Genomic DNA, 21,882 nt, shown 5'->3' on the forward strand with positions numbered 1-21,882 from the left:
CTTCAAGAAGAATCTTGATGAGTGGATAGGGAACAGGAAATTCACCCCGAGAATCACTTCTGTGGCCCTGCTCGGCAGAGGAGCAGGTAACTAAACCACGCGGGAGGCGCAAGCCAAAACATTTTGGCTAGGCTTAATTATGCTCTAGGGCTAATAGCCTAGTACCTACCTATGAATCTATGAACCTATAAACCTACCTCTAGAGGAAGCCATGGAGTTCAATTCCACTTTCCTTAGGATATTGGATAATCTTGCCCCTCCCAGAACAATAAGAATAAAATCCAACTATGCACCTTGGTTAACCAAGGAAACAAGATCACTAAGAAAAATAAGTGATAACGTTTAGGATAAGTGGAACACCAATAAAACTGCAATAAATAAACAGGCTTAACTGTAACTACGCAACAAAGCCAAAAAACAAATCAGACTGGACAAAATTAACCACTACACCACCAGCCAAACTAAATACCAAAATAATCCACAAAAAATCTGGTCTGCTATTAAAAAAAAAAAAATCTACAGCCAGGGCAAGCTAATACACCTTCACGTTGTGAACAGCACAAAAGAAAGTATTGAAGCACAATTCAACAAATACTTCATGGAACCATATTGGCCCTTACAAAGAGCAACAGCTCTACATGTACTCCTCCATACTTAAAAACTATCTAGGACAAGAATTCATTTTCCTTCCAGTTGATCTCCATAGATGCTATAAAATATATCTAAAAAGAATTAAAACAACAATACTAGCAGCTGATCGACTACCTGCCGGCTACCTAAAAATGTTTGCTGAAGCCATCTCCGACCCTGTTTCCATTCTCATTAATTGATCCATCTCAGAATAAAAAGTGCCCCCAATTTGGAAAATATCACACATTATCCCATTGCATAAAAGCGGTAACTTAACAGAACTATCCAACTACTGTCCTATTGCAATCTTATCCACCTATCCAAAGTCTTAGACAGATGCATTCACTCTCAATTACTTAATTATCTCTTAGCTAACAATCTTCTTTCTAATACTCAGCATGGTTTTCGGCCAAAACATAGCACTACTACTGCTCTGATAGCCTTTACTAGCACAGTAAATCACCTTAGAAATGAAGGCAAACTAGTTTCATCGATATTTCTTGACGTATCTAAGGATTTTGATACTGTTTATCATACAAACTTCTAACAGTTCTTTGCAATCTTAATCTTAGCCACTCTGCTATAACACGGTTGCAGGACTACCTAGCTGGATGACAGCAATCAATTAAATGGTAGCAAAATCTCTCCCCTCTCCTGCCAGTCACTTTAGGAGTACCACAGGGTTCCATCCTGGGGCCACTCCTCCTAATCCTATTTACTAACAACCAACATACTGCTACCTCACATGCTTCACTGGTCCAGTACACAGACAATTCAACCCTAATTTGTGCTGCTTCCAGACTCCAACAACTACAATATATCACCCAGCTGTCATTCCTAGAAGTAGAATTGTGGCTATCTAATGCTCAGTTTATTCTTAACCCCACTAAGACTAAACTTATGCTTTTTCACCCCCACAAGATTCAACAGCCCCCCTTCCTTTAGTATATCATCAACAAATACACTCATTTCCATAGTATCCCATACCAAGCCTCTTGGAGTAATCATAGATAGCAACGTGAAATTCGACATACACATAGCCCAGGCAATAACAAAGTACATAAAAAAATCGGATCACTAAATAGACAAAAAAACTCCTCACAAATAGCACAGAAGCAACAATTTCTAGAACTCACTTAATCTCCACGTTTCTCTGTGCATTACCTATACTCACCAACATCAAAAAATCAAACTTAAGCAAATTTGACATCTGCTGCAATAAAATTGCAAAGTTCACCATGGAATCTACTTTTAGATCTCATTGTTGCAGAACTCTTAAAACAACTCTCTTGGTTAGAATTGTCCAACCTCCTAGCCTTCAACCAAGTGTCCATGGCCCATCAATTGCTCCATCATCCAGACAAAACTCCTGCCCTGTGTAACCTCCTTCAACTATACTCTGCCAATCGTGTCCTTCATTCCAATAACACATTCCTAATAAATATTTACGAAAGCTAACAACACTGCTGGAGAAGCTGTCTATTCTAACTGTATAGCTAAACTTTGGAATTTTCTCCCTCTAAACATAAAAATGACCATCAATATTACACAATTCAAAAAGATTCTTAAAGCACATTTAAACAAAACATGGATATGCTCTTGCTCTAGCCCAGCCTAAAAAATATATATCCTTTAGTCAACAAGCCCCCATGATCTGGTATAGATTACTTCAAATTATACAGTTCCTCCCTATTACTATTTTAAAACGTGCATGCTGATTGGCCAGCCCAACCAGTGTGCCCGTTGTAAACCCCACAACATACCAACAGAAAAAGGTCAGGTCGCCCGGACTTTTTTCCGTTGGTATAAACTGTCCCAAAACCTTTTTTTTTTTTACAATAAAAAAAAGAGAGAGAAAACGAAGCAATGGAGACTTTCTTTTCTCCACTGCTTCTGTTTCAAAACCTTGATGTACTGGGTATGCATAGGAATGCAAGTCCCATAAGCAATGTGCAGTATGTCAAAACGCAGAAGCAGTATACCAGAACCGGCAGAAGAACAGCAATCCGCCACTGTACAAAGACATTATTTAAGAAAAGTAAGTATTTTTTTTATTAAATAATGTCATTGTATAATAGCAATAACCAACTCCGTGGTTGTGGTATATTGAAGATTTACCCATGGTTGCCTTTGTTTAATCACTCAGGCTTCGCCGTCATGATTAAACCACACCAACCGTGGGTAAATCTTCAATATACCACACCACGTCATTGGTTATTGCTTAAATATCTAATACCTGTGTACTACTACACTGACTGTTCCATCAAAATTTTGTTTAAGATCACTGCTATACCATGGATTCTAATTTTGTTTAAGATTTTTGCTACATTCTGTACTGCAAAGTCAAGATCTATGAAAAATGTTGTGCTGAAATGATATAATGTGATATGCTTGATTTATATCTCTGTACCTATGAAAGTGTTTGTCTTTCTGCATAACTACAATTGTACTACCAGTGTAAACTTCTGTTTATTTTTAATGTGGAGCTTTTCTCTCCGGCCCTCGACTGAAAAAGTCTTTAAAAGATACTTTTCAGATTTCTTATTTCTTGCTCAGTTTCTTATGGATTCTTCTTGTACAAGACTTGGATATTTTTTTTGTTTCTTTTCTTTCTTTGATAATGGAAGATGCAGTGTACCTGAACAGAAAAGAAGCTCATCGTGACAGGCAGCTGTAAAGCAAATCTCTTTGCTAGGCAACAAAGCTCAAGCCTTTCATCTGCAAGTCCTATATGACCAGAAGTCACTTCAGATATACCTTCCGATGCTTTTACATGCTCTGCTTATAAATGCTCTGTATAAACCATTCTCCTTGTTAACTACATATATACGCTGTACACATAGACAGACCTATGTACAGAAGTTTGTGATATTGGCCTGGAGACAACATTAAAACTTCTCTACCTTTGAAACTCATTCATTTAAACAGTACTGAAACCCACATTCAAAGAAAATGCATTTGGCCAGTGGCAGGTTGTTTACCTTTGGGCTGTTTTCAAACCATAGGCCCCATGCACACATTTAGGAACATGTAAAAAATCTTTGATTCACCTTCCTGATTTATTCAATTATAAAATATATTAATTAAATTATATCCCTTGTATAATACAGCAGCACTTGTTAGACTGCATTTTAAATTTACAGTTTTGAACATTTTTGCAGTAAACAATGAAACAAAACATATGAACCAGTAATAACAAAGCTGCCCAATTCAAAACATTTCAAACATAAAAGACCACTCAGACTTCTGTCATTACAATCCACCAATATCAGTCAATATGCGTAATCTCTGCAGAAGTAAAAGTCATTTGAATAATTCCACATTAAAAAATCTGAATCTAATGAAGAGGTTGCTGCTAGAAAACAACTTTATATTTCAGTGTGTTTTCATCTACAAATTCAGTGCCTGCTTCCCTTGAAGAATAAATTGCATATGTTACATTAAAAATATAAGCTGGTATGTTGAAATAGGGAATGGATGGCAAACTGAAAAACAGGTTCATGGTTAATAGGCATCTCTATCCAAAGGAGGATATACACATGACTGCAGCACCTTCAAATACAAATGTATATGCTGTGAGAGTAGTAGAACCTACAGCCTTCGGCACCAAAACACAAGTATGCAACCTGTTGTGCTATTAACACTGCTTTAATACTTTATACCACAATAGTTAACCCATTTGCTAAACAAAACAGTTGCACATTTTAGAGAGCTGCGTCTGGAAATACTGTATGTGTACCTGTTATCCTCCCAGTGAACATCCCCCACTGGTGCCAGTGGTGAGGAATGAGGCCCCTTGATTACTGGCCCAGAGGAGGGTCGTCACAATAATAATAATAATAAGAAGAAGAAGAAGAAGAAGAAGAAAACATAATTACCTCCCCACTGTGCACCATTCCTATTCCAAGCAGTTTAAATCAACAGTTCTGTATGAAACTCCACACAAATTGATTTAGACAGAGGTTGAATCCATAAGTACTCAGTTTTATTTGACCAGCCATGAATATCAACCCTTATAGGCTTTCTTCAACAGAAGCATAAGAGGTCTGACTCTATGTTGTATATTAGGATACATAAACTACATAGCAAGAAATTAATTTTTCATAGTATCCAAGTCAACACATATTTCTTTTGTGTCCTATAGAGTTGTCATCATCTATCTCAGTACATTAATTAGTTTTGATTATTTTTGATTATTTTCACACACACACACACACACACACACACACACACACACACACACACACACACACACAGACACGCACACGCTCTCATGTACACACACGTGTGTATATATATATATATATATATATATATATATATATATATGTGTATATATATATATATATATATATATATATATATATATATGTATATATTCACTTGCCTATGCAAGTGAAGCTCACCTCCAAGTCTTTCACCAGGAGGTAATTGTGTGCTAAGATATCACAGCATATCCTTTAGACTTAGCAAAAAAGAGGCCCACACATTTGAAGGGGTCTCAGTAGCCACAAACACATTCAAGCTAGTAAAATGTTAGAGATGCTCTCCCAAAAATAAATGCAAGAGCTGTGGAAATAGTAACAATTTAATTTTTTGCACTGATTTCTACCTTTTTTCATATTAGCATAGTCCAGAATTTTCTAGATAAACCCAGAGCTTAGAGAATGAAGTCATAGTTAAAAATAATAATAAACACAGTTATGTGACATAGACAACAGAGTAAGAGAATTTTTAGGGAAAGACCCTGTGACAATTGGGGAGAGATGGGTGAAGGCTGCCAGCCTAGTCAAATAGAATTTGATATATAATTCTGGCATTTGTAAATAAATGTAAAATACAGGCATGTTTTCTTGAGCGTAAAAGAATACTGTGAAATGTGGAACTGTAAAATATGTGACAACATTGCACTCTACTGGCCCAGTGAAGCATGTTGAGACCCTTTTATGTTAGAATTCGGCTCCACTGAGTCTGGATGAAGGTTTCATGCCCATTGTTTTAAGGCTAAAGTTTATGACCAGAATTTAGATGTGGAATGTGTTTTATTGCTCTGGTTTCTATTAAGAGTATACATGTGAAATTACTTATATTGTTGTAAGTTTCTGAGCAGGTGATAGATTGCTAAATAATGCAGTTTGTGGCGTGAGAACTCCAGACCAAGTGTCAAAAATTATGTAATTTGGGAGGGCCTTAGAGACATGTTTGTTAGTAATGTTTAAATACTTTTTCTCACAAGAGACTAAAAGCATTTTGATCTTGGATATCTAACTCAGCACTCTGCCTAAGCTCACATGTAAGTTTCTAGCACTGTGATTTCTTGTAGGAATAGTTAAAGCTAGTATAGATTATTTAGGTGTTTTTCTTTGACATCAGACCTGTCCTACTGTATTATTTTAAGTTTCTATGTGATCTTTGAACTCTTAGATATCTCTGTGGTGTAGTAGTTTTGTCTTGTGTTTTAATTATTTATTATTAAATAATTTTAAACCTTCTACCTGTGGCTGGTTTATGTAGAGATAGATTATGCTTTAGAGTACATTGTATATCTATAGAGCTTACTGTCTAAGCCCTTCCATTGGCTAATAATATTGCACAGTAATAATTGGACACGCTTTTAAGGGCCTTTTAATAGCTGATATTATTAGCTGGGTGGTGGCAAGGATTACTACCATATGGTCTGGGTAAAGGGGCACAGCTGGAGAATCTGTGTCAGCCTTTCCCATATGTCTGTGAAGTTGTATGAATACTTATTTCAAAGTGTGTGTGTGTTGTGTCAGCTACTTGGGCAGGGACATGAAGCACTGGCTGGACAGATAGGGTACTGGAGGTTTTAGCTTGTCTAGCTAGGCTGAGACCTGGACCCTATAGCTGTGCCAGTGGGGAGTCTTATTGGGGACCTGGTGAGCAAGGGAGCAACCAGCCCCAGAGTGACTGTGATCTCTGTGTGCACTTAAGGGAAATAATACTTTACTGTGTGTATTAGTTATCCTTCTCTCTCATCTATGAGATGACCTCCCTGGTGTTAGTGGTGAGGATTGAGGCTCCTTGATTGCTGGGCCAGGGCGCGGTCATCACAGACCCTTACAGCAGTATCATAATAAACAGACTTTATTCAACTCAGCAGTTACTGTCCAAATTGTTTTTTTTTCCAGGCAGTCAGTGGTCCATCGATAGAAGTGTAATGGCTGTCTCATGTTGCTGTTCTTCTGGTTTCAATCAGGCATTCTCCCCTTATAAAACCATTGTTATCACATATACCATCAGTTCTAGCGAAAAGCATATAACCAGTATTTAAACCTGCTGTAACTGCCAATAATGGTTATGATCTCATTCAGGTCCTAGTATTATTACAAGCCTGTTTTCATACCAAACAGCTTATGCTTCCCCATAGCTGCTAGTTCAGGCCTTTGTTGCATTTTTTTACTCTGTCAAAGGGCTACTTCAGTATCCTGCCTCTACTGTTGGTAAAAAATCCATTCAAACGAGTAAGCGTGGTACATTCTGGTGTATTTTGTACCTGTTTCACTCTGACTCATTGTGTTAAGAGTTTCGGCTAAACTATTTCTCTGTATCCCATCTGCAGTGTCATTCTATCTGCCACTGTGCTCTGGTGTTCATCTCTTCTGGACTGTTTTACAATGACATTTGCACTGCTGCAGACAATCCCTGATTATGACTGCTATTATTTTTAGCCACATCACCCCTCCCTTAACCCATCTTCCAGATTTCCCACTTACATATTGCTATAGCCTCCTCTTATTCCCATAGTCCATGTTGTTGCACTATTTTAGTCGGCTCATTTCATTCTGGATACTTCTGTCATGTCTGATTACAATGTTCAGTTGCTGTTAACTAATTAACTTCTCCCACCTCTTTATGGGCCTACTCTGGTGTACTGATAAATTATTGATTAATGAACATGGTTGTTCTGTTGTGCTATTTTGTTGTCTACAGCTTCTAATTTATGCATTGCCCTCCTAAAGCATATTAGGTTCATAGGTTCATAGGTTCATAGGTTGGTACTAGGCTATCAGCCCTAGGGCCTATACAAGCCTAGCCATAACAATTCCCTGGCTATTTCTTCCCATATTATTTACTTTCCTGGACCCCTGTCTAGCAGGGTGACTGACGTGATCCCTGGGGTGAATTTCCTTTCTCCCATCCAATCGTCAAGGTTCCTCTTGAAAAGGTCCAAAGAGGCACTCTGCTTGACATGTATGGGCAATCTATTCCAGAGTCTGGGGAGTCTCTGGGTCAGGAACCTATCCCTCCAGCATGTTTTGTTTATTGTGATGACAAGGTTTAGATCCCTGGAGCGTGTAGCTCTGAGGGATTGGGATTTCTTTAAGTGTAGCATGTCCAACAGCTCTGGGTTTGACATGGCCTTGTATGTTAAGCAGAGATCGCCTCTGAGTAGACGATATGCGACAGAGTATAGCTGGAGTTTGTTAAGGCGGTCAGCATAGGGCACCTGCTTTAGGCCTGTGATTCTTTTAGTAAGGTATTTCTGAGGCCTTTCCAGTTGTTGCAGATGTCTTGAGAGGTACATACCAAATGGGGCGTTGTATTCTATAATGGGTCTAATGAGGGATGAGTACAGTGGGACAATGACCTCCTTTTTTCTGGATGAAAAGCCCTTCATGATGAGGTGTGCCACATAGAAGGATTTCCTGACTGTTGTGGCGATGTGGTTATCGAAGGTGAGACCACTGTCCACCTGTGCCCCTAAGTCTCTTATCACACTTTCTGTGTTTAGTGTACTGCCACCTATATGGTAATTCATGGATACATGTTTTTTCCCAAAGGGGATAACAATACATTTCTTGGCATTGAGCTTGAGCCCATGGCTCTGGCACCAAGCATCTGTTTCTGTAAGGCCCTTTTGTAGAGTATCCACATCATTTGGGGATTCAATAATGGCTCCCAGTTTGCAGTCATCTGCAAACTTTGTTAGCCAGAGTCCCTTAGTGTTGACCTGTACTTCAGAGAAGTAGATGCCAAACAAGAGCGGCCCCAGGACTGAACCCTGAGGTACTCCACTTGTCACTTGTCTGGAGATTGATTTGGAGTTGGCTACTTTTACAGTGTGGGTTCTGTCAGTAAGCCATTTAGCAACCCATTGGGTGACATAGGGATTAATGCCTAACTTAGTAAGTTTATCTATGATTCCAGAGTGGGGGATGGTGTCAAAGGCCTTGGCAAGGTCTAGATAGGCTGTGTGGACCACCTTACCCTTGTCCATGGCTCTGGAGACTGATTTAAAGAAGTCAATCAGGTTCAGGAGACAAGATCGGCCCTTCACAAAACCAAACTGGGTGGGGTCCAGTGTTTGAAGGTTGCCAATGTCTTTGTTTATAAGTTCCATGATAATACGCTCCATGGCCTTGCAAATAAGGCTTGTCAGACTGATGGGACGGTAGTTTACGGGATCCAAGGTGGATCCCCCCTTGTGGATTGGGATAACTGTAGCTCTGCGCCACTCAGTGGGCACGAAACCTGAGGTGAGGCTATGATTAAACATGACACTTAGGTGAGGTGCCAGTTCATATTGTAGTTCATGTAGTACACAGCCCGGGATGTCATCTGGTCCCATGGATGCTGTATTCTTGGCTTTAGAGAGTGCGTTTTGTACCTGTGTGGCCGTTATTACTGGAATTTGGCAATCTTCCGGTATTGAGATGGGCCATTTAGGGGGTGAGAGGGGGGTGAAGTTGGCACTGAATCAATCTGCCAGGATATTGGCAATATCCTTCGGATCAGTATATTTAATGCCATTCTGTTTTAGCTCAGAGCAGATCTGAGCATTGCCATTTAGATTCTTGACATAGTTATAGAATGCTTTGTGGTTGTCTTTGGAATCTTTGGCAATTTTATTTTCGTAACTAACTTTGGAGGATATTATGAGGCATCTCAGTTTCTTACTGAGGCTAGTAAGGGAGTTTTTTGCATCCTAGGATTTTCCTCTTTTCTGCAAAAGTTTCTTCCTTTTGTTGTAAAGTTTGTTTATGGCAGGGGACCACCAGATTGGCTTCCTTTTTTTGGATGAGAGCATTTTGGTTCTATATGGGATGGCACGATTCATGCATGAGTGGATGTGCTCGTACAGTGCCTTAGTGTAGGATTCAGCAGTTGGACTTTCAGTTCCTGTCTGCATGGGTGTCATGAAGTTTGTCACTTCTGACTTGAGTAGCATGAAGTTGGCTTTGGAGAAATTTTTTATGGTGGTTTCTTTACTGGGGGGTGGGGGTGGGATGTGGATGTTAAGGGTGATTAGCTTATGGTCAGACCTGACTAACGAGGGGGTGACCATAGGTATGGAGCATTGATTTCCCATGTTGGTAATGACCAGGTCTAGGATATTGGAGCCCCTGGTGGGACTATGGATTAGTTGATCCAGGGCGTTGGAATTTATGAATTCCAAGAACTGTTGCGCAAAGGTGTTGGGACATGAGTAGTTTTCCCAGTTAATGGCAGGATAGTTAAAATCACCCAGTATTAGGGTGTTTGGTTCTATCTTAATATTTTCCAGTATGTTTAGAAAGGTGTAGTGAGAATCTTTGGGTATGGTGGGGATCTGTAGCAAGCTACAATTTGGATTGCAGTCTTACCTAGTGTTAGTTGCACTTGGAGAATTTCAGACACATTGTGTTGGCCAACTAGCCTGGTGGTGTGAATATCCTTGGTGAATACTGACACTCCTCCACCTTTAGTGTTTCGGTCCTGGTTTGGTGGCTGAAAAGTGTGGTAAGAGTTGTAGCCTGGTATTGCAGGGATGCTCTCTGGAGCCTTGAACCAGGTCTCAGTTACTGCACAGATATCGATGTTCTCCATTTTTAGGAGTGCCTCGAGAGAGTGCATTTTGAGGTTTAGACTTCTAGCATTGAGTAGCATTACCTTCAGATTTTGCATGCTTGTACCTGTTACGGTGGTGGTTTTGTCCTTTGAAGTTTGCCTAAAAAAGGCACTATAGGGGTGGCAAGAGCCTTAGCCAGTAACCTGAATCCCAGGGGCGACAGGTGCAGACCATCTCTGGCAAAGCATCGTGGTCTGTCAATCATGTCATCCCAGGCAGACAGATACAGGATCCCCTTTGAATGACACCATAAGCTCAGCCAATTGTTGAAGTCAATCATTTTATCCTTATATTGTGGTATCATTCTGGGCGAAGGCAGGATGCTACTCAGGGCTAGGGTCATACCTGCCTGGGCCACATGATCCGAGAGCTCTTCCATGTCTCTTTTCATGTAGTCCAGGGAGGTACGTCTCAAGTCATTCACTCCAACATGGACAATGACAGAGTCATATTTGTACTTGTTGTGGAGTGACTTGAGTGCATGCATTATGTGGCGGATCCTGGCACCCAACAGGCAGCTGACTGTAATTTTCTCCTTATTCAACCTGGTGAGAGGGACATCAGTATGCCGGACTATAGAGTCACCTATGACTAAAGTGTTAGGTACATTGTCTTGCCTTAGGGGCTGTTGCTGGGTGGCACACTGGTGTTGTGAACTATGTGACACATTGGTTGTGATTGGTGTTTGTTTGCGTTTCAGTTTCAGAGGTCTTTGTTGCTTGGGCAGGTTACAGTTAAGGGCCTCTGCATATTAGTAAAGATGAAACAAGCGTACTTCACCAATATATTATTCTTCAGGTCACAGTTCTGATTTGGACGAGCATAACAGCCAAATTCAGCATTTGTACCAGTTTAATATTTGACAGCTCTTAAGCTGTACAAGAGGAGTAACACAGGCTTTTGCCACAGCTTGTTTCTTGAAGTTTACACTTCAGCAGGATTCTGCATTGTGTGCTAACTTATGAGTGGATTTCAGTATTTAGAGTTTGCTTACCTGCTAGTGCTGGGCTGGATAACTGAAGACGTTTCTGTGAAGAATGGCGTACAGCTCTAGTCAAATCCAAACAAACTGATAACCCAACTGTCTGCTAAGTACTGCTACTGACTGTTTCTCGCTCTTTTTTTCTCAGCACACAAAGCGCGGGAAGAGACCGAGAACCAGTCAGTAGCCATCCAGCCATCCACATCACATACATGACTGTGGACATGGCAGTCCAATCTCCTTCAACTTTATTGTAGTTACAAACCGCATAGACTTCTGGGCATCTGTGCACTGATGCCTTCTCTTCTTAATCCAGACTGCTGTAACAGCAGTCTGGATTTACAGAAACTTTTTTTTTTTAAACCCAGAACTCGCTGAGCACACATGCACAGTTTGAGTTCCGGGACTTTAACAGCGAGTCAGTCGACACGCAGCTAAGCAGCCAGGACTAAATATTTTATTTTTTTTTATTCTTTTTCTTTCTTTTCACAGCTGGGGGGGGGGGGGTCTGCAGTCCTGCAGTCCAATAGCACAAGCTGCCCCTGCATCTGGCTGATAATAAAGAAAGCAAGGGAGTCCTGTATAAGTATTAACCTCAGCTTTATTGACCACTCTAAAGCCTTTAACAAACTGTGACAAGTTCATAATGAAATGAGGATAATGGGTACCTTATTTACCTCCTGAGGAGTCGGTGCTGTAGAAGAGGTGCAGATTGGTCCCTACAATTCAGTAAAAGTAAACAAAATGTTATTCCACTTTCCCATCTATATGATCAGTCAGTTTACCAGTCAGTAACATGCCCATGCACTCAATCTAACTTCAGAAGTACCAACAGATGACAAAGACATATTTCCAACTTCTTAATATAATGCAGCTTTTCTTTATATTTGTGCAGTTTAAAGCAAATGTAGCATGAATAGCATAAATAACCAAAAAAGTTACATACTTTACCTCCATTAGACTCATATAATTGAGTCTTTATCATTATACCCTTACAGTGCTTTGCCATCTTATGGCCACCAAAATTGTCTTATTAACTATTATGACCTACAGAGAAATTACTAATAAAGAAATAGCTCAGGACATTCACTAGGAAGCTAATTGTATCTGCATGACTAAACATATAAGGTGTAACTTAGTCTTATGTTAATTTTCATGTACTAATAATACATTGTATTAGATTCATCATTAAGTTGAATGTCATTAAAATATTAAAACTTCCATGATCAGTCCACAAAAATTCAATGTTTTATATTAATAAAATTATGAAGAATTTACAATCAAATTATGAAAATGCAGAATTAAAATGTATATGAAAATACTCTCACTAAAATATGATTATTCCAATAGTAGAATTACTTTAGTGTAGTAGTCTGGAAATTAAAAAAAAAAAAAAACACTGGCAGCTTTCCACCTTCTCTGAAACATCTTTTTCAATATGAGTATGGCAATAGGATCACATTCCATTCACGTATAATTTATTCAAAGCTTTTTAACAGTATCATCAGGCTATAAAGGCTGCATGGCATAACGACTTTAATTTGTTGTGAAATCATAAGACAACTGTAAAAAAAAAGTAAAAGTTTTCCTGGAACTTCTAAATAGTCTTTGTAATAATCATCATCTCTCCATATATTTTAGTTCTGAACAGTGGATCCTATTTTTTATTTATTATAGTTTACTGCTCACCGGTTTACCTACAGCACAAAGTCATTACTAGTTAGCAATGATTACTCTCAGACTTAAGCCCTTTGTGACATGACCCGTCAACTTCATTAATTATTTATAGTATCTGACAGTACACCATCAAGTGTGACATAATAATCTTATATCTCCTTAGGGTACCTTGCAAAATCATTCACTTATGACATTGCATATTCATAAATAGAATTGGGATTTGTGAATGTATAACTATGGACCATAGCATATTCCCAGATGACAATGCGATAGGACATGACACCAAAAATTAACAGCAATTAAATGTTTTATTTATTTATTATTTTTCTTTCTTAACCTGGTAGGTGGACTAGTTCTTGGATAATTTTCAGCCATAACCCAGGTGCAAACATACCTAGAACTTCTCAGTGAAGCCCAAAGTAAATAGTGGTATATATCTGCTTATTATCAGCAGGAGCTACATTCTGTTATGGCCGCCAAATGCCCATTCAGATAACATTAATCTGATTTGCAAACTTCATGGAAACAAGAATTAGGCAAGCCAAACTACTGATAATGTGTACTACTACATAAAGCAAAATAATTCTTGTAACAGTGCAAGTTAAACTCATTCGCAGTAATGCCTATCTGTAGCAGTTAATCAGAGCTACGTTTCCAGTGTGGCCTGTCTCTGTTACGCTCATTTAAACAGCCTACATCTTGCTTGTAACTTTACTAAAGCACAGACTACAAATCAGATCAGGAAGCTTCTGTTTTTATAGTTAAACACTGTAACCTCTATAATGCTTATTCAAGTAACATTCATCCTGATCAGAATCTTACTAAACTTATGCATTGGTCAAACCATAATGCTTCCATCAGTGTGAAAATAAAAATAACTATTTCTAGCAATAATAAAAATTGAAGTTACTTAGAATAATATCCAGTGTTTGCACATTTATTGGACATACATTAAGCAAACCAAAATGTCCCTAATTTAGCAATAATAGCATGCCGACTTCTTTATGCCAGCTCTGTTGGCCTAGAAGCATAAGGGCCAGATTATGATGAAGCTGACATGACTCCAATAAGCAGTTCAAGTATCTGTTGGAATTAGCAAGGGGCAACAAAAGGAATAACAAGGCTGAGTATACTTGTCTTTCCTGAGTGGAAGGCCATGGGATGCCATGTGAGCAGGGCTAGACCACTTGTCTATGAAGGCTAAAACAGAATAACAACAAGCTAAGCTGTATAAATGAGTAATCTGGGGGTTTGCTGTCCTTGACCCCAAGGTGGGAGTACTCCCAGTAACCATGCCTTATGGCTACTCTCATCCACCTACATGACATAAGCATGCAAAGGGAATACAATAGGGTCTAAGTTTTATCTTAAAGGTACTACTTGGAGGATGCATATTTCGTGATGTCACATGCATCTTTCTGTTGATATAAAAAGAATTGTACACTTCCAAAAGTAATGATGGTTATGGTGAAGGCTGAATATGTAAGCAAAATAAGTCTTTTATGCTCTGAATTCATGCACAAATAATGTTTCCATCTTGTATGTATTCTTTATTTAAAATAATTTTGCTGTTTCTAAAACTGAAATGTATTATATATCCATGTCAAAAATATTTATTTGCGTGTGTGTGTGTGTGTGTGTGTGTGTGTGTGTGTGTGTGTGTGTGTGTATGTGTGTGCTTTTCCAATGTAATAATTTTCAAAACGTTGCTGTATCCAGGTATGTCTCAGCCAGCTGTCCATCTGTTATTAGTTCTACATCCACAGCTCCAACTGACCCATGAATTCCTTCTGGCAGGTTTGGGGTGACAGAGGGTAATAGTCAGTCTTACATTGTGGGTTTTATTGCAATTTCCATAGCTTGCTTCAGTATTCCACCTTAGGATCATAGAATCATAGGAAATTTAAGGCAACTGAGTCTTGTGACCATTTAAGCTTTGATAGTACCCACCCTTATACTGTACCCAACTCTTGAGGACATCTAGGCTAGTCAAGTCTGGGATGAAATTGAGTACTCAAACAATCACCCAAATCCCGTATGAAGGAAGATAGTATATCACACTACATAATGTGCAGGTAGAGTCTGTTCCAGAGGTGGTGGAAGTGCTGTGTGATGCACCTATCACTCCATCATAATTTAATTTTCTTCTGTGGAAGAATTAGGTCACTGGTTCTGGCATTAGTGGAGCTATTTGATTTGTGGAGATACAAGTGCTCCAGGACCACTGGGTTCCTAATGACTTAGAAGGCAAAGCATAGATTACACCTCAGGAGTCTATAAGATATTGCATAAAGGACAGTGCTTTCAGTCATTCTTGGTAGCTTATGGATTTTAGGCCAGTGATGATCTTAGTTAGGAACCTTTGAGTTCTTTCTAGGTGTTTGATTATGTCTGTGAGATACATACCAAAAGGGGCACTGCACTTAGTAATTGGCCTAATCAATGCTGAATATAATAGAACAATGACCTCTTTAGATCTGGATATTCCAAAAGGGGCACTGCTCTCAGTAATTGGCCTAATCAATGCTGAATATAATAGAACAATGACCTCTTTGGATCTGGATAATCCAAAAGGGGCACTGCTCTCAGTAATTGGCCGAATCAATGCTGAATATAATAGAACAATGACCTCTTTGGATCTGGATAATCCAAAAGGGGCACTGCTCTCAGTAATTGGCCTAATCAATGCTGAATATAATAGAACAATGACCTCTTTGGATCTGGATGATTCAAAAGGGGCACTGCTCTCAGTAATTGGCCTAATCAATGCTGAATATAATAGAACAATGACCTCTTTGGATCTGGATAATCCAAAAGGGGCACTGCTCTCAGTAATTGGCCGAATCAATGCTGAATATAATAGAACAATGACCTCTTTGGATATGGATAATCCAAAAGGGGCACTGCTCTCAGTAATTGGCCTAATCAATGCTGAATATAATAGAACAATGACCTCTTTGGATCTGGAAGATCCAAACGGGGCACTGCTCTCAGTAATTGGCCTAATCAATGCTGAATATAATAGAACAATGACCTCTTTGGATCTGGATAATCCAAAAGGAGCACTGCTCTCAGTAATTGGCCTAATCAATGCTGAATATAATAGAACAATGACCTCTTTGGATCTGGATGATATTCCTCAGCAATTTGTTGTGCTAAATGGAACGATTTTTGACCACTGTTTTCACTTCATGATCAAATGAGAGAGAATTTGTGACCCCTTTTCCAAGGTACCTAGCAACACACTCATTCTGAAATATGGTGTTGTCTGTACTTTATGTTGGGGGATGGGTAGCAAATGTGACAATATTGTACTTTTTTGCATTTAATTATAGCCCATTTAATACAGCAGGTATTTACAAGTGTAAGTTCTTGCTGAGGGGTTTGGGCATCAAAAGGATACTTGATAATGCCTCCCAGTTTACAGTAGTCTGCAAACTTAGTTAGCCAGAGGTTTTAGTTCATTGTCTGGAGATCAGAAAATTACATTCCAATCAGAACAGATCCCATTTCTGAGCTCTTTGAGACACCACTGATTTCCCTTCATATTCTCTGTTGAAGCATCTATCACCCACACTGTGTGGATTAGCCAGTTAGCAATTCATCTTTCCACACGGGGATCTATTTTTAAAGCATTACGTTTAGTAACTATGTTTGCATGGGGAACGATGTCAAATGCCTTGTCCAGGTCAAGGTATGACATAGTATGATTGCTATCGACAGCCACTGCCACAAAAAGAAAAGTTAGCCAGATTCATTGCCAAGGATTTACCCTTGACCAAGCTAATCTGATAGAAGTCTAGTCTGATGAGATTCTTTTTATATCAAAGTTTATCAGGTCAATAGTAATATGTTCCATGACTTTAGTGATAAGACTTGCCAGGCTGATGGTGCTATAATCCCTGAGAGTCAGTGATAAGGCCACCATTATGGTGTGACATCTCTACTGCTGTGTGCCAAACCTCAGGGACAATGTATATGGATAAACTTAAGCTAAAAAGTGTAAGGAGTGGCCATTCCAGGGCTGGTTTCATACTGTTTTTTGAACAATCAAGTACATGATCATGTCCTGTGGAAGCAGTATTTGGTGAATGGATAGCAGAACTGGCCAGTAGATCACCTCAGGAATTTTACCATCAACTGGATGTCTCAGGATTTTTACACAAACATGCATGTCTCAATGACTTTTTACAAACAAACCTGCATGCCAAGGATGTTCTTTTTACACAAACCTGTATACTAGTATTTTTGTCTAAACCTGCTTGTCTCAAAAGTTTTACCCAAACCTACATTCTTAAGGATTTTTGCCCATAAATGCATGCCTCAAGATTTTTGGCTAGGCCTGCATGCATCAGGATTTCCACCCACAAGTGCTCCTGCATGCATCAGGATTTCCACTCACAAGTTCAGCCATTGTAAAGTGCCTTCCCTTCCTACTTTGTACTTATGCAGATCCTCTTGTAGTTGTACTTGTCTCTTTCAGTGTTGGTACTCCAACAAGAGTGGAAACATCTTTCTGCACCCATCAAAGAAAACACTCACTGTCTTCCTCTCATGACCACTCTTAGTATATGGGTTGATACGTCAACCTGCATCATCTAGGTTACAGGGAAGCACCTTTCTTTTATGTCAGCAGTATGGCCAATGTATTTTTTTGTTGTATATGTTGCAGTAGATAGCAATTACTTTCTTGTGACGTGCTTTTCCTAATTTATGTTTTCACTGGGTTATGTGATTAATGCTTTTACAATGTAAACTGGGATATTTATAACAATTTACCTTTGTTTTATTTAGGAAAAAGATCCTGTGATTGGTCTTCATCCACTGTATCCTGACCATTACTGTCCTGGGGCTGTCCTTAAAATAATGCCTGATCTAACACTGGAGGTAATTAACTTACTTCTGTCTGTTCCTCAGTTTTAAAGGTCACTAGCTAGTCTTAAAGAAATGCATTAGAATGTAGTGTCCTTAAATAGAGTAATTTTTTTCTTCAACAAGAAACAGATAAAATGGATTTGAATGGTAAGCAGCAATACATTGTTATAGATCCTCTAAATTTAATTACAGATGTCTCTATCAGATCTGGACAGAGACAACTTGGACTCAGAGAATAGAAGGAAGGAAGTTAACACCAGCAAATTCATAACTTACAAAATGTGAGCCACTGTTAGTAAGAACAATTACAAAAACAAAGCTGTTATTCTGCAACAAATGTCTGATATGAGTTAGTACATGTCATATAATCAGAAGAGATCTAGCCTCTGATAAGGTTCAGATGACTCCTAATCCATTGTCCTCCCATGAAAATCTATTCAATGTTATGCTAAGTTTCATAGATAGTGATGGAGTAAAACAATGTTACACTTAACTTTTTTTGATTGATGTCATCCAGAATAACATTGCTTGCTTCAGCAAAGGAGTTGGATTCTTCCCTGACCAAGTGATGTGTTTCTCTGCATTTGATAATATTATACACACAAGCCCCAGTTGAAATTTAAGAGCACAACGGATAGAAGGATGAGCTTGAATGACTGATGCCAGCTTGGTCATCTCTTGGGGAGGGAGGCTGTGTGGACTGCAATACTGGCAACAGTTATCTGTGGCTAGATCTATCACTCGCTTGCCCTATGTTTGGTAAAGATTTCCCCACTTTAATGTGTTAATAGTAAATATGTGTGTGGACGGGAGAATGCACATGCCTTCTTTCTCCAAGTGGCAGCAATTGTAAGCCTATGATCAGCCTAGGGAAGGGATGCTTCAAATGACCTGCAGCTGGCCTGCTCTGTACCACTCAACTCTTGTTGCTGGGGGAATGGATAGACCATTAGGGCTTCCCAGGTAGGAGTAATTGGGATTAGCTGCCATAATAGGAGCCTTTTTAATCCATACTTAAATACTTCATCTATCATGTCCTCACAGATATGGGTATTGATGTACCAATTTCAGTGTGGGTACATAGTTTACAGCTATAATCTTTGTTTTATCCCAATTCATTTTATATTCCAAAAAAAACTTGAACCTGTCTGAAAATGTTCTGCAACTCTGAGATGTCCTTTTCTGGATTTATCATATGCAAAATAATATAATCTATAAATAAAGCCAACTTTTCTTGATTACCATACCAATTACGTCTTTGTATTTCGGACTCCTTTATTTTCTTTGCCAATGGCTTAAGTATAAAGCAACTAAAAAGGAAAAAGATGAATCCCTGCCTGGGTCCTCTGTTCACAGATTACCTGAAGGAACCCTCACACTTTAATTCTTGCCTCCAATCCTTAATATATCATTTTAATTAACCTTATTATTATATCAGAGGAATGCAAATGCTTCCAATCCCCTACTCATAAAATCAACTTTTAGTCACAAGAAAAAGTGTACTGGATAACTTTAAATAAAACTAAATTGTACACTGTTCTATTAAGTGTATTGAGGTATTAAGGATGCAGGGGAGGTTGTTGCCTCTTATTCACTTTCCATAATTTCAAACTTATTTTTTTCCAATGAACTGCTTGCCATTGTATCTTTAAATTTTGCATTTCCCTCAATAAAGAATACTCAGAATTCTCAAGCTTAACTGCTTGCTCCTGCAGACAGCTTGTCTCAATGGAAGTGTGCTTAGCAATCAGTCTTGTAAATGTCATTCATAAAAGAATTGACAGTTGCCCTCAGCTGTAGACCTCTCGACTCCACTGAACATTTTCCAGTGGAAAACAAACAAGCTGCTATCTTTGCAGTTGTAAGAAGCTTAGCAGTTTCATGGCTTTTATTATTTTGTCTTATTTTTAGAGCCTCAGTACTTACAAAAACACCTGTTTACAGCTTATGTCAAAGGTAACAGTCTAGATATTCCCCTTTGTAAAATAAAAAGAGAAATATCCTAATTGTAAATATAGCCAGCACACTTTTATACCCTTCTCCCACACCAGCAACCTAAGATCATAGCAAGTAAACATTAAACTTCCTTTTGTCCAACTTCTTTTCTCTTGTTATACTATAAAATCTATATTTCTTACAACTAAAAAAGTACTTGTTTACTTTAATATCTTTAACATATACAAAAGTCACTGAAAATACTCCCCCCTTCCACATTTAAAATACTCCTCTGTTTTACTGTATATAACATGCAGAAGTTATGCTCTCCATTTCATTCTGCCTCACTGGGTCTATGGATCCGATCTCAGATCTGACTTGGCCACTTTTCAAAACATACGATCTGAGCCTCAAGCTCCTCTCTGTCCCATAATGTTTCACTCCTCTTCTAACCCTTCAGATCCAAGTGCTTCTGACCCAAGGAGGATTTGTTTGTCATCTTCCAGCTCAGATGTAATTCCATAGCTTCAGCTAAAGATAAGTGGCTTTTTCCTAATTCTTTAGGTATATTTCTGTAGTGATCTCCTCCTTTGCTCCTTTTTCAACTAGTATTACTACAGTTTATATTTTGTCTTTCCTCACCTCCAGTTTTAGCTAAGTTTTTGCTGGCGTTAGGGTTGTTTGCACTTCCCCCTCCACATTTTCTTCTTAACCATTAATTTCTCTCCTTCTCTTCTTCGCAAGCTGTATATAATGAAAAAAAAAAAACGTTCCCGGCGCGCGCTCGCGCGCGTGTGTGTGTGTGTGTGTGTGTGTGTGTGTGTGTGTGCGTGTGTGTGTGTGTGTGTGTGAGTGTGTGTGCGCTAACCCTTCTGCTTTCAGCATGTCTGACAAACCTGCAGGTTATTAAAGGTGTGCCTCTTGTGGGTATAAGATTCCTCAGTCGGATGACCACAAGAGGTGTATGTTTTGTCTTCAGCCAGGACATTTGGAGGTTGATTGTGACATGTGTGGCTTTCAATCCCCACGCCCTTGCCAATTATTGAAATAAGTTGATTTTGAGAGGTCTTTTACCAATCTCTAGACCTCAAACCCTTGCTTCTAAGGATCTCAAGAAGCGTGCCCCTTCGGCACCCCTGGCATCCATGTCTTCTTTGCCAGAAAAATGCCAAAAATTATCGGATCCAACCACTTTGGATCCTTCTGATCTCCGCACCTCTTCAGATCTGAGAAGTTCCTCAGATCCGACAGAGTCAGTACCAACTAAGACCCAACCACTGTCGGATCTTCGGCCTTTGAGCCCAAGTGGCTCCTTGTATGTTATTAGGATCCAGAGCTCTCCATCTCTGGGCAAATCCTCCTTGGGTCAGAAGCACTTGGATCGGAGGTTCTGGAGCCATACTCCATGTTGGAGTAAGTCTCTTTCTCCAGTCCTGACCGCTCAGACCAGCCTATCCCCAGTCAAGTCTATTCATTCTTCAGCCTCATCAAGATACTCTCAGCTGTTGCATTCAGACATGGACAGGATGATGTGGAGTTTTCTCAAAGACAGATTCATTTGGGGATTTTGCCATCTTAGACCCATGGGGGATCGATGAGAGTTACAACTTCCGCACCCCAATCTCCTCTTCTGATTCAACCTTCAGTTTCGGAACTTCAGGATCTGGCTTTTCTGAGGGGGCCATCATTAGAGTGAAGAATTTGTCCTTATTTGACTCTAGCAGTGTTCTGAACTAGCTCTGCTGCAATGCCCTCAGAGCAGAGCAGGTCCCAGACCCGAGAAATTGGCACTGATTCATCGGGGTTGGTCTTGGTACCGACCCTTTTGGAGCCATCTCTGCCCCTAGGAGTTTCAGCCCTTGACAGTTTGGGCCCAGTGCTATCTGGAGGCATTGGCTCCAGGATGGCATCTTCCTTCTCTTCCTTGGTT

The 21,882-nt window shown here is 39.3% G+C and overlaps 1 protein-coding gene across 1 annotated transcript in view; it reads left to right on the top strand.

The window, feature by feature from the left end:
• The window catches only part of VWA3B (von Willebrand factor A domain containing 3B), a 2,054,405-nt gene that overhangs the window by 1,984,346 nt on the left and 48,177 nt on the right, over positions 1–21,882 (top strand). The window contains exon 30 of the mRNA XM_044071813.1: positions 17,937–18,029. Within this exon, the coding sequence (XP_043927748.1) occupies positions 17,937–18,029 (93 nt within the window). The remainder of the gene's footprint in view (positions 1–17,936; positions 18,030–21,882) is intronic.

Source organism: Protopterus annectens, chromosome 5.part0 (assembly GCF_019279795.1).
Source record: "Protopterus annectens isolate FY-2018-M chromosome 5.part0, PAN1.0, whole genome shotgun sequence".
Classification (NCBI taxonomy): Eukaryota; Metazoa; Chordata; order Ceratodontiformes; family Protopteridae; genus Protopterus; species Protopterus annectens.